Source organism: Pygocentrus nattereri, chromosome 28 (genome assembly GCF_015220715.1).
Source record: "Pygocentrus nattereri isolate fPygNat1 chromosome 28, fPygNat1.pri, whole genome shotgun sequence".
Classification (NCBI taxonomy): domain Eukaryota; kingdom Metazoa; phylum Chordata; class Actinopteri; order Characiformes; family Serrasalmidae; genus Pygocentrus; species Pygocentrus nattereri.
The window spans coordinates 1,177,915-1,194,877 of NC_051238.1; the positions used below are offsets into that span (position 1 = coordinate 1,177,915).

The 16,963-nt window shown below is 40.6% G+C and overlaps 1 protein-coding gene across 7 annotated transcripts in view; it reads right to left on the bottom strand.

The window, feature by feature from the left end:
• Positions 1 to 16,963, bottom strand: part of kcnn1b (potassium intermediate/small conductance calcium-activated channel, subfamily N, member 1b) — a 114,530-nt gene that overhangs the window by 41,958 nt on the left and 55,609 nt on the right. For all 7 annotated transcript variants that reach the window (XM_017686154.2, XM_017686153.2, XM_037535777.1 and 4 more), the window contains exon 2: positions 13,301 to 13,753. In XM_017686154.2, the coding sequence (XP_017541643.1) occupies positions 13,301 to 13,753 (453 nt within the window). The remainder of the gene's footprint in view (positions 1 to 13,300; positions 13,754 to 16,963) is intronic.

Below are 16,963 nucleotides of genomic sequence, written 5' to 3' on the forward strand. Positions count from 1 at the left end.
TACTATTACACACTGCATTAATCCTATTACTGCAGTACTGCTGTTACACCCTGCATCATTACTATTACACACTGCATTAATCCTATTACTGCAGTACTGCTGTTACACCCTGCATCATTACTATTACACACTGCATTAATCTTATTACTGCAGTACTGCTGTTACACACTGCATCATTACTATTACACACTGCATTAATCCTGTTACTGCATTATTGCTGTTACACACTGCATCATTACTATTACACGCTGCATTAATCCTGTTACTGCATTATTGCTGTTACACCCTGCATCATTATTATTACACACTGCATTAATCCTGTTACTGCATTATTGTTGTTATACCCTGCATCATTACTATTACACACTGCATTAATCCTATTACTGCAGTACTGCTGTTACACCCTGCATCATTACTATTACACACTGCATTAATCTTATTACTGGAGTACTGCTGTTACACACTGCATCATTACTATTACACGCTGCATTAATCCTGTTACTGCATTATTGCTGTTACACCCTGCATCATTACTATTACACGCTGCATTAATCCTGTTACTGCATTATTGCTGTTACACACTGCATCATTACTATTACACACTGCATTAATCCTGTTACTGCATTATTGTTGTTATACCCTGCATCATTACTATTACACACTGCATTAATCCTGTTACTGCAGTACTGCTGTTACACACTGCATCATTACTATTACACACTGCATTAATCCTGTTACTGCATTATTGCTGTTACACCCTGCATCATTACTATTACACACTGCATTAATCCTATTACTGCAGTACTGCTGTTACACCCTGCATCATTAGTATTACACACTGCATTAATCCTGTTACTGCAGTACTGCTGTTACACACTGCATCATTACTATTACACACTGCATTAATCCTGTTACTGCATTATTGCTGTTACACCCTGCATCATTACTATTACACACTGCATTAATCCTATTACTGCAGTACTGCTGTTACACCCTGCATCATTAGTATTACACACTGCATTAATCCTATTACTGCAGTACTGCTGTTACACACTGCATTATTACTATTACACACTGCATTAATCCTGTTACAGCATTATTGTTGTTATACCCTGCATCATTACTATTACACACTGCATTAATCCTGTTACTGCATTATTGTTGTTACACCCTGCATCATTACTATTACACACTGCATTAATCCTGTTACTGCAGTACTGCTGTTAAACCCTGCATCATTACTATTACACACTGCATTAATCCTGTTACTGCATTATTGCTGTTACACACTGCATCATTACTATTACACACTGCATTAATCCTGTTACTGCATTATTGTTGTTATACCCTGCATCATTACTATTACACACTGCATTAATCCTGTTACTGCATTATTGCTGTTACACACTGCATCATTACTATTACACGCTGCATTAATCCTGTTACTGCATTATTGCTGTTACACCCTGCATCATTACTATTACACACTGCATTAATCCTGTTACTGCAGTACTGCTGTTAAACCCTGCATCATTACTATTACACACTGCATTAATCCTGTTACTGCAGTACTGCTGTTACACACTGCATCATTACTATTACACACTGCATTAATCCTATTACTGCAGTACTGCTGTTACACACTGCATCATTACTATTACACACTGCATTAATCCTGTTACTGCATTACTGCTGTTACACCCTGCATCATTACTATTACACACTGCATTAATCCTGTTACTGCATTATTGCTGTTAAACCCTGCATTATTACTATTACACACTGCATTAATCCTGTTACAGCATTATTGTTGTTATACCCTGCATCATTACTATTACACACTGCATTAATCCTGTTACTGCATTATTGTTGTTACACCCTGCATCATTACTATTACACACTGCATTAATCCTGTTACTGCAGTACTGCTGTTAAACCCTGCATCATTATTATTACACACTGCATTAATCCTGTTACTGCATTATTGCTGTTACACACTGCATCATTACTATTACACACTGCATTAATCCTGTCACTGCATTATTGCTGTTACACACTGCATCATTACTATTACACACTGCATTAATCCTGTTACTGCAGTACTGCTGTTACACACTGCATCATTACTATTACACACTGCATTAATCCTGTTACTGCATTGTTGCTGTTACACATTGCATCATTACTATTACACACTGCATTAATCCTGTTACTGCAGTACTGCTGTTAAACCCTGCATCATTACTATTACACACTGCATTAATCCTGTTACTGCAGTACTGCTGTTACACACTGCATCATTACTATTACACACTGCATTAATCCTGTTACTGCATTATTGCTGTTACACACTGCATCATTACTATTACACACTGCATTAATCCTGTTACTGCAGTACTGCTGTTAAACCCTGCATCATTACTATTACACACTGCATTAATCCTGTTACTGCAGTACTGCTGTTACACACTGCATCATTACTATTACACACTGCATTAATCCTATTACTGCAGTACTGCTGTTACACACTGCATCATTACTATTACACACTGCATTAATCCTGTTACTGCATTATTGCTGTTACACACTGCATCATTACTATTACACACTGCATTAATCCTGTTACTGCAGTACTGCTGTTAAACCCTGCATCATTACTATTACACACTGCATTAATCCTGTTACTGCAGTACTGCTGTTACACCCTGCATCATTACTATTACACACTGCATTAATCCTGTTACTGCATTATTGCTGTTATACCCTGCATCATTACTATTACACACTGCATTAATCCTGTTACTGCATTATTGCTGTTATACACTGCATCATTACTATTACACACTGCATTAATCCTGTTACTGCAGTACTGCTGTTACACCCTGCATTATTACTATTACACACTGCATTAATCCTGTTACTGCATTATTGTTGTTATACCCTGCATCATTACTATTACACACTGCATTAATCCTGTTACTGCATTATTGCTGTTATACACTGCATCATTACTATTACACACTGCATTAATCCTGTTACTGCAGTACTGCTGTTACACACTGCATCATTACTATTACACACTGCATTAATCCTGTTACTGCATTATTGCTGTTACACCCTGCATCATTACTATTACACACTGCATTAATCCTGTTACAGCATTATTGTTGTTATACCCTGCATCATTACTATTACACACTGCATTAATCCTGTTACTGCATTATTGCTGTTACACACTGCATCATTACTATTACACACTGCATTAATCCTGTTACTGCAGTACTGCTGTTACACCCTGCATCATTAGTATTACACACTGCATTAATCCTGTTACTGCATTATTGTTGTTATACCCTGCATCATTACTATTACACACTGCATTAATCCTGTTACTGCATTATTGCTGTTACACACTGCATCATTACTATTACACACTGCATTAATCCTGTTACTGCAGTACTGCTGTTAAACCCTGCATCATTACTATTACACACTGCATTAATCCTGTTACTGCAGTACTGCTGTTACACACTGCATCATTACTATTACACACTGCATTAATCCTATTACTGCAGTACTGCTGTTACACACTGCATCATTACTATTACACACTGCATTAATCCTGTTACTGCAGTACTGCTGTTACACCCTGCATCATTACTATTACACACTGCATTAATCCTGTTACTGCATTATTGCTGTTAAACCCTGCATTATTACTATTACACACTGCATTAATCCTGTTACTGCATTATTGTTGTTATACCCTGCATCATTACTATTACACACTGCATTAATCCTGTTACTGCATTATTGCTGTTATACACTGCATCATTACTATTACACACTGCATTAATCCTGTTACTGCAGTACTGCTGTTACACACTGCATCATTACTATTACACACTGCATTAATCCTGTTACTGCATTATTGCTGTTATACACTGCATCATTACTATTACACACTGCATTAATCCTGTTACTGCAGTACTGCTGTTACACACTGCATCATTACTATTACACACTGCATTAATCCTGTTACTGCATTATTGCTGTTACACCCTGCATCATTACTATTACACGCTGCATTAATCCTGTTACTGCAGTACTGCTGTTACACACTGCATCATTACTATTACACACTGCATTAATCCTGTTACTGCATTATTGCTGTTACACCCTGCATCATTACTATTACACGCTGCATTAATCCTGTTACTGCAGTACTGCTGTTACACACTGCATCATTACTATTACACACTGCATTAATCCTATTACTGCAGTACTGCTGTTACACACTGTATCATTACTATTACACACTGCATTAATCCTGTTACTGCATTATTGCTGTTACACCCTGCATCATTACTATTACACGCTGCATTAATCCTGTTACTGCAGTACTGCTGTTACACACTGCATCATTACTATTACACACTGCATTAATCCTGTTACTGCATTATTGCTGTTACACCCTGCATCATTACTATTACACGCTGCATTAATCCTGTTACTGCAGTACTGCTGTTACACACTGCATCATTACTATTACACACTGCATTAATCCTATTACTGCAGTACTGCTGTTACACACTGCATTATTACTATTACACACTGCATTAATCCTGTTACTGCATTATTGCTGTTATACCCTGCATCATTACTATTACACACTGCATTAATCCTGTTACTGCAGTACTGCTGTTAAACCCTGCATCATTACTATTACACACTGCATTAATCCTGTTACAGCATCATTACTGTTACACACTGTATCATTACTATTACACACTGCATTAATCCTGTTACTGCAGTATTGCTGTTACACCCTGCATCATTACTATTACACACTGCATTAATCCTGTTACTGCATTATTGTTGTTACACACTGCATTATTACTGTTACGGCATCATTACTGTTACGGCATCATTACTGTTACACACTGTATCATTACGGTTACATACCATAGCATTAGCATCAGTACTACAGTACACTGCATTGTTGCTGTTACACACAGCATCACTGCTGGTACACTTGGCATAATTACATTTACACACGGCATTAATCCTGTTACACAGTGTGTCATGACTGTTACTCCATCACTGCTACTACTCATTCATCATTACTGTTATATATCACATTATTATGGTTACATACTGCATCATACATTGTTTTAAATGTTACAAACTCGTATACATTCGCTAGTTTGTGACAGAGTAACCTCTATCACAGTTTTCATAGAGATTTAATGTCCTGTTGCTAAAAATGAATGAACATTACAGATATGACTCTTTAAAGAGCCCATATCATGCAGAACTGAACTTTTTGTTTTTAAAATCAAGGATTTTCACTGTAAAAACCCTCCAGTCCATGTTTAAAAATAAGCAGCGAAAACATGGAACCCATCAGGTTGTGATGTCCAAACCATGAATATATTTACATACGACGCCCTTCAGTTCAGTTCAGTAGAAAATGATCTGCGAGCGTCCGAGGAACTCAAGGCCATCCAAACGTTACAAAGTAGAATACGGTCTCTTTAAGTGTCGGTGTGGAGCAGATGTTACGGCTGTGGCTCTGCGTGGTGACCTGCTCTGCCTGCTTCCCTTCGGATGACATTTCTCTCTAATAGCATCAGTACAAATGAATGTCATTGAAGCTGTCTGGCCGTGCTGGCATTCTGGAACACGACGTGCCGGCCGAGCAGCCGACGCTCCCTCATGACAGAAACACACACCCTGGAGGGCTGGCAAGTAAAACACCACCCAAACCCCCCAACCAGAAATACATAACAGAAGGAAACTGTTTTCCATGGCATACAAACAGTCCAAACGTCCAAACAGTACCTTTCCTGGAGAAGGAAAAGCAGTGGCACTGTAAAGATCAGTAATGTTATGGTGATATTACAGTAACAAGCTGTATTTTCTAAAAATAAATTTGGAAGAAAAAAAAGCCATCTTTTATAACATAGTGCAGTGGTCAGCAACATGCGGCTCTTTTACTGTCCTGTTGTGGCTCCACAGCTGAATCAGAGCAGTAGGTAATAATAAAATAATCCTCCTCTACAGTAAAATAAAGCTCTGCTGATCCTTCAACACAGTTTAACAGTAAATGATCTCAAACGCTGGAGTTAATGTAGAACTGCTGATTCACCCTTTAACCCTGAAGATCAGCGCAGACGGCAACACAGACAACAGTCTCATGAAAAGTCGAACATTGAGAGACATGTTAGAAGAAACTGTTCTGCTTATGGGGAAAAGTTTCCTGCTGGAGATGCGAGAGAAGCAGCTGTAGCTGAGCTGAAGATTAAAGCAGAGCAAAGTGAGTTTTCCCCTGTCTGGTTACTGGTCTTTGCTTGAATCTCTGTCTGTGTTCATTTTGTCATGTCTGTCTCTCCTGCTCTCCGTATTGGCTATTTGAACCTGGACTGTTTAGACTATAACCCTGGATTTGCCCATAATAAATCTCGCTTATCTCAGCACGTGCATCCGCCTCCTCGCTCCCCGTCACACTGTCATTCTCCAGCCTTTCAGCCTTTTTAGCCCGTCATATATTTTCTTTCACCTCTGCATTTTTATAATCAGCATGTTGCGTGTACAAGCTTTGATGCAAATTCTGCTGCCACCTTGATGCACATTTGTTTGGCTGCAACCAGGACAATGGCGCTCTGAATTGTCAGCCTGACCCTAACGTAGGGTCTAACTGCAGAGCTGCACTCTCAGGCCTACACTCTCAGCTCTGGGTATGGCGTTACATAGTGGTCAGGAGGCCGAGTAGCACTGGGGCTGAACGATTAAGAGAAAGCATCTAATTGTGATTTTTCATACCAATATTGTGATTGGGATTTAGAGTGCACTTATTCTTTATCAAATAAAGAATGTTTTATTTGGCCCAGAACAGCAGTACATCCAATTTGTGTGGCTTGAAACTTGAACGCTAAATAATAGCTGTGTTTGAAAGAGGTAGGCTGCATTTCTCGGCTGCTATGTCACAGAAGGCTGTTCCAAAGTGAAGGATTCCTCGTATACAGCCTAGAAATGCTGGGTTGACTTGACTCGAAGGACGTATTAGATGTTTCCTTCCATGCCTTTGGTTAAAAAGAGCACCATGAAAATAGAGGAAAACAAAGCCACTGAATTTGTCCATATATCGTATTTTATTCAGAAGTATTTGAATATCGCTGCTGTTGGAACAAAACCTTGTACCTCTATTTTTGTCGTCTTTCAGTTTTTGATGTAAATTGAAAATGCCTGTTGTCCTTTACATTGTTTATAAACTTCATGACAAATGGACCAAAAGAAACAGTCCAAAATGACTAGGAAAAATCTCTGGTTCCATTGAGTTACACTAAAAGTAGAGCATGTTTTTTCCTTCTCCTGTAAAGTTACCATTTTGGAGATACAAGGTTTTGTTCTGAACAGCAGAGACATGTAGTTTATTGCACTACAGAAGATCATCTCCTCCATTTCCGTGAACAGACTCAATGTAGTGGCTCCATTTTCTCCCACCGGTTCCCTTACGTGTTTGGCGCCGCTCTGGTGGCGTCACCACACAGCCTCGTTAGGACTGATTGATTTGTGTAACCAATAGGCTACTAAGGACAAGTCTTCATAGGACAGTCCTACCGAGGACCTGCCCACCTCAGCTGCAGCCTAGACTTTGGAGCACAGCTATAATGTGTCAGCTGGTCATTTGTGATGTCACATTTGGCTTCTAATTGGTCGAAAGTCTGTACCAGTCTGTGTGGTCAGCAGTGGCCGTGTCCGGTGACTTACGAGGGCTATATTAGACGAGGACATTTTGCCTATCTGGCTCTTAACACAGATGAGCTTGTTAACGTCCCTTAAATAATTGAGTGAGACTGTAATTAAGAGCACGTCCTCTCGGCCGGCTCTGATTCAGAGAGGCAGAGGAGAGGGGTGGTGAGGGTGGTGGTAGCAAATGGCACAGGGCGGCGTTTTCCACTAACATCGTCATCAAGAGCAAACTGACCAGCCTGGTTCTCAATAAAGCTCCCACAATCAAACCATCAGCCACCTGCATCAAATTATGAATGAAAACACTCTCAGCCAATCAGAATCCTCCACGTCCTTACGCTCTTAAAGAAGATGGTGCTTCTTTAGACAAAAAAAACGGTTCTATGTAGAACTATGAACACTCAAATAACCCTTTGCATGATAAAAAATGGTTCTTTTCATCATGAAATAGTTCTTCAGACTGATGGAGAATGTGATGTAGATGGTTCTATATATAGCCTTTTTGAAAATGGTTCTATATTGCACCCAAAAGTGTTCTTCTATTGTTACAGTGTTAAGCGTGTAACAATAGAAGAACCCTTTAGGGTTCTTTTGAGTGTTCATTGGTCTACATGGAACCATTTCTTTACTAAAGAACCCTAGAAGAACTCTCTGTTAAGCGCTACACTGAACCTTTTAGTCTGTTATCATTACAAATGGTACTGTCAACGTTGTAACAATAACTAACAGAGGCAGGGCTTTTGATTGGCCCATACAGGCTCCGCCCACAACCGTGTCTGTTGTAGCTACTGTAGTGAAGCTGGCAAACGTCACAGCACTGCAGGACTGGGAGGAGAGTTTACAAGTGGGAGGAGCCTAATTTAGTCAATCACTCACTGCACAGCAGTGAAGGGCGTGTTCCAGGTTCTCCAATAGTGAACCTGAAACTGATTGATTACTCCCTCAGAGTCTGTCAGGAACAGAGCAGGTTGCCAGCTGTTTGAAAACTATGATCAATATACATTTATAAGACCATTTGTTTTCAGTTTGAAACCTTTTCCATAACTGCCTGAGCAGAAAACGCACCCGCGACAGCGTCATCTTCCCGCACGCTGCACTTTGAGACTAGCTGGAATTTGTGGAAAAGCCACAAATGTGACAACCCTGCGTAATGAGAGAAAAGCTTGTGAATGAAACACGCATGGAGGAAACAAGTAATATTAGACCCCTTTCAGCTTAGAATTCTACTGCTAATACAGTTTGACTGCAGTTGACTGTTCCCTGTTCTGTGCAGTTTCATAGAAACTACAGATGATGTGCTATTCTGATGTTTTGACGCTGGTGCAGGACTATAAAAGCCTACAGCACTGCCACATCTGCCGACCACAGGTTTTTTTGTTTGTTGGCTAGACTATAAATTGGCTTTAACTCGGAAATCTGATAAAACCTCCTAAATCCTGTCCTAACTTTAGGATGAACTCCAACAGGGTCCTAACTTCTGTTTCTATGGTTTTTAGGTGGCTGAGTCAGGCAGCGTAGTTCACTACCAGCATAATGAGCTCCATTTGTTTCTACTGTAAAACGCGGCTTTCACTGGGAGACGTTTTTCTTTTCTAACTCTGTGTTTTAAACATCTCAGACGCTGCCGACTCGAACTCCACCGCCCCTCTGACCACCTTCCTGTGTTAATGTTGATGATGAAATATTACAGTGACGGTGGTGAATAATGAGGAGGCGGAGCTGAACGTGTGTCTGTTTATTAGGAGGAGGAATGTTAGCGTGCTCGGCTAAAGTGTCTGGGAAATGGAAACTGAAACTGGGGAGTGATGACGTTCTGATAAACAGCAGGGGGCGCTCTCACAGCATTCACTACTTACAGTTATTGTGATGACATGTTTATGTTTCAGCTGTGCGCATATGGTCGGTTGCTAGACAACAGACATGACAGCTGACTGTCAACTTCGATCAATTAGTTTAAAATTTCCTAAACTAAGATCAGATTTGCTTCTCTAAATATGAATTAGTGACAGATCTTATCTTCACCTGCCAGATCTTAACTTTAGACAAAAGATAGGAAGCTTCTGGATCTGATTTCAGTGATGGATTTATGTTATCAGCTCACATGTCCATATTTAAAACATAAACAGATCACTCCATCACCAGCAGATAGAAATGCATCCACTGGCCATATTGATCTCTTACGCGTTTAAGACGTCCTTTATTACTAGAGTGGATTAGTCTGTTTTTACAGCTCAGTTCTGAGGCTTAAAGGATTCCCTCACTGTACATCCACATCCTTTAACTCTGACTGCATCCCTTGACTAACGTAACACGATAGATCTGAGATATGAAATATTAATATAATGCTCTGACTGGTTCACACCAATTCACCTACAAGCACATTTTTCAGGTCCACCTATGACATATGTGTGACTTTATGTACCAAAAAATGTCACAAATCATTTCTACTCAACGATATTTATTCATTAGAATTAAGCTGTTACCGTGCCTTTAAGACTGATATATGTAAATGATCTCTGTTCTGATTGGCTGCCCTGTTTTGCACCTTGCTTATAAAGCAGTCTTGGTTGGAAACCTTATGTCTTCAGTGTGAGTGGGCAGGGCTAAACTGCTGTAGGCTGAATGGATGGATATATGGAAACAACATGAAATAACACGACATCGGTTTCGCATGCAGCTAAATTTACATATGTAAATGACATGAGCTGGGAATGAAAACACATTTTGAGATGTTAACAATCCTACGTCACTTTTCCACGATCAAGCCAAATGGTTCTCAGGGCCGTACTGGGCCGTTCCGTGCTGGTCCGGTTTTACAGAACGGCTCTACAGAACATCAAACCACATGCTGTCGATCAGGGAACGTCCACTAAAATATGAAATTTAATCCATTTGTGTTTCTGTTTTTTTCACAATGACCTCAGAATAAAGTCGGTAGACACAGTGGTAAAAGGTAGTCGAGTGACGTCATCAGTGTGACTTATTTCAAAATAAGAGTCTTTCTGTTACGCAGCCACACCAGTGACACAGCCTTCATTGTATATTTAATAATATTTATTTGGCTTTTGTTTCTTTATGTCATTTAATTCATATATTCCATAGTCACGTAGAGATTATTGCAGTTAAAATAGCAGAAAAATGTATTATATGGCCTCAGCCTTCACACACGACTGTGGGGACGAGCTCTTCTGTGGTGATTTGAGTTCTAGATGATTGACTTAAAAACCACTATTGCTGAATTCAGGCTCAAGAAGGTAAAACTGATCAAATAACGTATTGTTTTCGTTTAAAATATGAAATAAATTGTAACCCCAACACGTTTTTCAGGTGTAATATATCTGTAAACACTAGGGACATGAAAATGGAGAATGACCCCAGTCTTTATCTTCTAAATGGGTGTTTTTAATCACCCGTAGTGTCAAGTCAAGACGAGTCAAGTCAGGCTAATGTCATTTCAGCTCTTGAAGTACACGAAACAACGTCCCTCCAGGACCCACACAGGAACACAAGTGCGAGACAATCCAGTAAACACAGTGCAGTCGATACAGCACAACAAATAAAGACGAACGACTTTGCTCTCGCCTTTGTACGTTTTTATCAGTTATACTGCGATAGCAGAGCAACAGTGAGTCAAATCGAACCTGTACTAGTGTGTTTGGATCTCTTCAGCTAAGCTAAGTCAACTAGGAGAGAAGACCTGGCCAGCATTCGCTTAGCTGGGAGGCTCCAGCTCCAGACACCAGAGACGGCTTTCCGCCCCCCGACAGCAGCCGCTCGACTTCGCTTCCTCAGATTTGTGTCAGTGTCATTTAAAGGTGTGTCTGTAAAGCTATTGTTAGTCAGAATCGAACCTGTTCTGTAGTGAGCGGTGCAAACCTCTTGCTCTCTCCTTGTTACCAGCGCCATTGAATATATTGAAACTGGTTTTAGATTGAAGCATTGACGTTTATTGAACGGTGGGTTTAAAATCGTGCACTGTTGTTATTTATATGCCAACGGTGTGAGTGAAACTGAACTTATTAGACTGTTTTCAAGTTGGAAGGATGTAGTGGAACAATACCGATGTAAACACAGAGCCAATCAGTGAATAACTACGCCGTCACATCATTCCACCTGAGTGGAAACGCCACTGGAACGGTTCCCCTCATTGCTCAGAACCATTCGGCCCTGCAGTAGAACAGAGGCCGATGTTTATGTACTAAAAAGTGAGAAGAATTCATTTTTCCTTCATATGAAACCCAGACTGGAGACTAACTAACGAAACCAACATGGGGTAAAAATGTGATATGGATATTTAATACAGTTAAACATTTCTATATCATTCTATGCATCCAATCGTCCAGCAATATGGTGTAGCCATATACCATTAGAAGGCTTAAAAGCAGGGTTTGATTCCCACAAACCAATTTATGATCCAGTATTCACAGCGATTATGAGCAACATGAGCACCGAATGAGCAAACGCTAGCAAATCTGCAACCTGTGGCTCTGATTAAACTGAAAACATATCTGACTGTTACAGCTCGCCTCCCAGTCCCCTCCAGTGAACCCTCACTTTAATAATGACTTTATTTATATATCCTTTCATACATGAAATGCAGCTTATTCCAACCATACACTAGAAGGCTTCACTAGAAAAGGCTCCGACGTCCTCCGACAGCCTCTCACATCTAAAGACAATGTGTCATCAGTCACAGAGTTTTTTAGTCACAGATGATTCTACAAAGACTGGACGTGGTTCAGGGTCACTGGCTGCAAGACTTCGACTAGATTTGATAATAATAATGAGTTTGATTTACACAGCACCCTTTCACAAATGCAAGGAAGCAAAGCAACAGAACAAAAAAAACCTACAACAATATTAACACAATAACACTACAATATTAAACACAGCCGATTTCACAACCTTACACCAAGTGATCGGGATGACAGGAACCCACAGCAACTCTAGAAAAACCTTCATGATTCGGAAAATCGACAATGAAATCACTTGAAGTCGCTTGGCATGAGGCCAACCCAAAAGGGCTTGGCAACGTAAACAGTAAAATCAATAACAAAATAACTTGGAAGCAGGACATAAAAAACAGGACATAAAACAAAGAGAATAAAACAAAGTAAAACAGAAAAATAGGTCATCTTAACAAAAATCCTAAATAAAACATGATAAATATTACTAATTATAGGCCACTACTACTAACAGAAATACTAATAATAACAATACTAATAAGTCCATCTACATGAATGAAGAACATCTGACAGTGAACTGCAGCAGAGCTTCGGTACAGAGAGACACAAAGCTGTGAGTTGGAACCTTTGCACCCCTTGGCCGAAGGAGCTGGAAACGAAGGCTTCTTCTGCAGCAGAGATGTGTAGGTTGCTTGTTCAGAGATAATATCAATCTGGCTCAATCAAGTTATTGAGCATGAACCAAAATATTTTGTGGTGCAATAGCAGGAGAGCTCAGCGAAGTCTCCACTGGACTTTACTGAGAAACCCGCTGTGATATACGGCCCCCCCCGGGAATGAGAGGCACGCTGTTTACTCACCTTTGTGTAGACCCCCCAGGAGAGCTCGGTCTCCGTTACCATGACGACGATGCCAAACATCCCAAAGATCAGGGCGTAGTCGCTCAGGCGCTTGCGCTTCTCGAAGAGCGCCCTCCTGTGGCCAAGCTTGTAGCCGATGTCCTTGTTCCTCTTGTGCGGGGCGTTGCACCCCCCCTCACGCACCAGGCTCTCACGGGACGCCTTGCCGGGGTCGTCTCCGTTGCCTTTGGACACCACGACCTCGAGGCCGGAAGTGTGGAGGGTCTGCAGGGGCTGCGTCTCCGAGTCCAGATCGGCCAGGTTCCTCCGAGACGCCCCCAGGCTGCTCAGCGGTCTCACCACGCCTCCATTGTACTTGCAGCTGTTCATGGCTATCTGAGGGACCGGGGGGCCGCTGGGGGACAGCGAGGACCGCGACCAAGCATGGCTCAGCCTGCTGGCATCTGGATTCACCTGCAAAATGGAAACACAAGAGAGATCTTAGTGTTACTGACTCCAGCACCGCCAAAACAAATGACACTGAGCTAACTTTTTACAGGGGAACTCCACTCATATTCTCAAATTCTCTGCATTATTAAATGTTTAAAACATTGTTCAGAGCAGTTTGGTGTGAAATGCTCCATATAAAATTCACCAGTGGTGTTGATAGGATCCAGATGTCCACCTCTATAAGCTCTTTTATATGACGATATGATCGTTCTGAGATTTTTTTACTACAGTGTATTTTTTTTCATCTATCCACCGTGGAGGGACGCATGCAAGGCACAATATTCCCCAAAGAAAACTTATTGTTTTCCATCATCAACATTCCATATAAGCTCAGAAGACTCGTGTAGGTTCTCTGGTGGTTCTGGATGGTAAATAAAGTGTCTATATCTGTGTTGTAGTCATGGCGACGCCTGGTTCCTATCACCACCACTGTAAAGACGTCTGAACCGTTTCACACCAAACCCTCTGAATCTCTCTGATTATATCTTAGACACTGAGTTATGGAAGAAATTTTAAAAATCTGTGAAAGTAACACCATAAAATTCTGTTTCGGCCTGCGCTCTAGGTGGTCAAGCAGTTCGATGTTTATAAACGTGTTGTTACTGTGTTTAAATGCTGTGTGTTTATTGTGTCAGTTTGTACATGTTAGGATTGTACGGGTTTTATTTCAGCACGGCAATCTGTGTGGAGAGGTGTGAATAGTTTTTCACAGGGGGGGATTCTCACCCCTCTTTCGCTCCTCGTTGCTCACTAGCGGCTCAACAACATTTTACACAAAGAGACAACAGAGTTCTGGTTCATCTGATAACTGATTTTCATGATGATGGTGGAATGGCCACTAGGGGGCACAGTGGAGGTTAAACTGCAAGGCCATGTTACAGAAACCTTCTATCTTTTCTTTGAAGTTAAGGAAAGTTTGTCATTCATTCGTATTAGAGAAGCAAATTTGATCTTTGTTTAGGAATTTGATCTGATCTTAAAGCCTCTTATAACCAGTTAGGAAATCTTAACCTACTTGATGAAAATCAACAGTCAAATGTCATGTCTGTTGCCTAGCAACTGACCACAGGTGCACAGTTGAAAAGTTAACATGGAGTCAAAATAATCAAGGTAGTTAGGCAGGCAGCTAACATTACTGATGAGCAGTGGTGGATGAAGTACACAAGCCATGTACTTGAGTTAAAGTAAATACCCAAAATAAAATATTACTCCAGTAAAAGTAGAAGTTCCTCGCTTTAGGAGGGTTAGCTCTTTCTTATAAAGCCCCCAAACTCTGGAATGATGTCTGTGTGTCCTTCTGGTTCTCTCCTGTTAGTTAAGCTGTCATAGTCAGATCTGCTGGAGTCGTTGGCCACACTCTGGAAATGTTCACATTCCCTGTTTTACATACAACAGACAGAATAAAACTAATTCCCTCTCCCTGCCTTTTTCCAGTATTTTTTTTTCCGGTATACAACCGCCCACATGTTCGGCCGGACACTGAAGGACGACTGACTGTCGAGCCCTCCTGCTACCCTCTTCAGACCAGCTGCCCACGCCCCAGCTACCACCACCTGCCTTGGACTAGCTGCCCACCCTACAGTGAAGTTCTCATAGCCTCCCAGCTATTCCTACTACTAATATTACTGCTATTCATATTAGTAGTATAATCACTTGTAGGTAGTTTGACCAGAGGAGGATGGGTCCCCCTTGGTGAGCCTGGTTCCTCCCAAGGTTTCTTCCTCAGTTCTGAGGGAGGTTCTCCTTGCCACTGTTGCCCCTGGCTTGCTCACCTGGGGTTTTTACATTCTTGTTAAATCTTTGTCTTTTCTGGAATTCTGTGAAGCTGCTTTGTGACCACACCCATTGTAAAAAGCGCCACAAATAAATTTGATTTGATGATGATTTGATTTAGACCTCCACTTGAGTAAAAGTACTAAAGTATTTCCCTTCAAATGTCCTTAAGTATAAAGTAAAAGTACTAAAAGAGTAATTCTGGCTCTGATGTCCTGTTATCATTTTTATAACCAGACTGGCTTCATGAACTCATTTCAGGTGAAAGTCCTCCAGCGTCTCTCTTGGTAAACCAGTCTTTTAATAGAAGGTCATTAATTAGTGACGCTGACGTCTATTAAAATGATCAGAAGCACAAAACACTGAAGGTAAACAGTTTCCATCAGGGAGAACCGAGTGGCTCTGAAATCACTTTTTACACACAAGCAAAGTTTCAGTTTCAGATTTATTTACAACTTAGTTCCAAGTTTAAGTTGAATAAAAACTGGCTTTAAACTCAGGATCACAGATGAGCTCCTTTACTATGTTGATCTGTAGGCGTCTGTTCATAAACATAAACCAGCCCAAACTCATTTACTATAAAATGAAATGGTGTTTGTAGAAATTCAGAAAAAAGCCGCGTCAGTCTCGACTGCATATGTGGACATATTTCTATATTGAGCTCTATTTACACAAAGTTAGGTTAGTTCATCATTTATGTTGAACAGACTCTCCCAAAGTTTTACGCTGCTGCGCTGACGTTGAACCGCGTGCTGCACTGGGTCGGTATGACCAACAGGTCAAAACCAGCTCTAAACAAAGTGACCGCTGGGCCCTGATTGGTGCTCTGGCTTTGCGCTTCTTTCGTTTTGACATGTTACGTTTTTATACACACAGAAACCAAAAGGAACGACAGATTTCTCAAAATGTAGGAGGAAAAAGTTGGATATTAGACTCTGAAATGTAGTGGAGTGAAAGGAAAAAGACGCCCAGAACGGAGAAACTTCAGTACAGATACACCAAAAATACTAAAGTACAGAAACTAATTACATTTACTCAGATACTCAGATACTCAGTTACTGTCCACCACTGCTGAAAAAAAAAACGTAAAAAAAAAAACTAAAGCACTATGGACTGAAAGTAATGAATACAGTGAGAGTGTTTGCTTTTTTATTTTATTTACTAAAGAACTATAATTTTTAAGTGTGTAGAACCCTTTACAAGTCTCCTTCTACGCCGATGCCACAACATCATGAAAAAGCACAATGTAAACAAACCCACAGCAGCACAACCGCCACCGTCAGGTGAGACGCAGTATGAAACAGTTCTATCTGTGAACTCGGCTCAGTTTTTAAGCAGCATCACTACAAAGACTGTAAATCACAGCAAGCAGCTTTGAAGATTAAAATCACAGCACTTTGA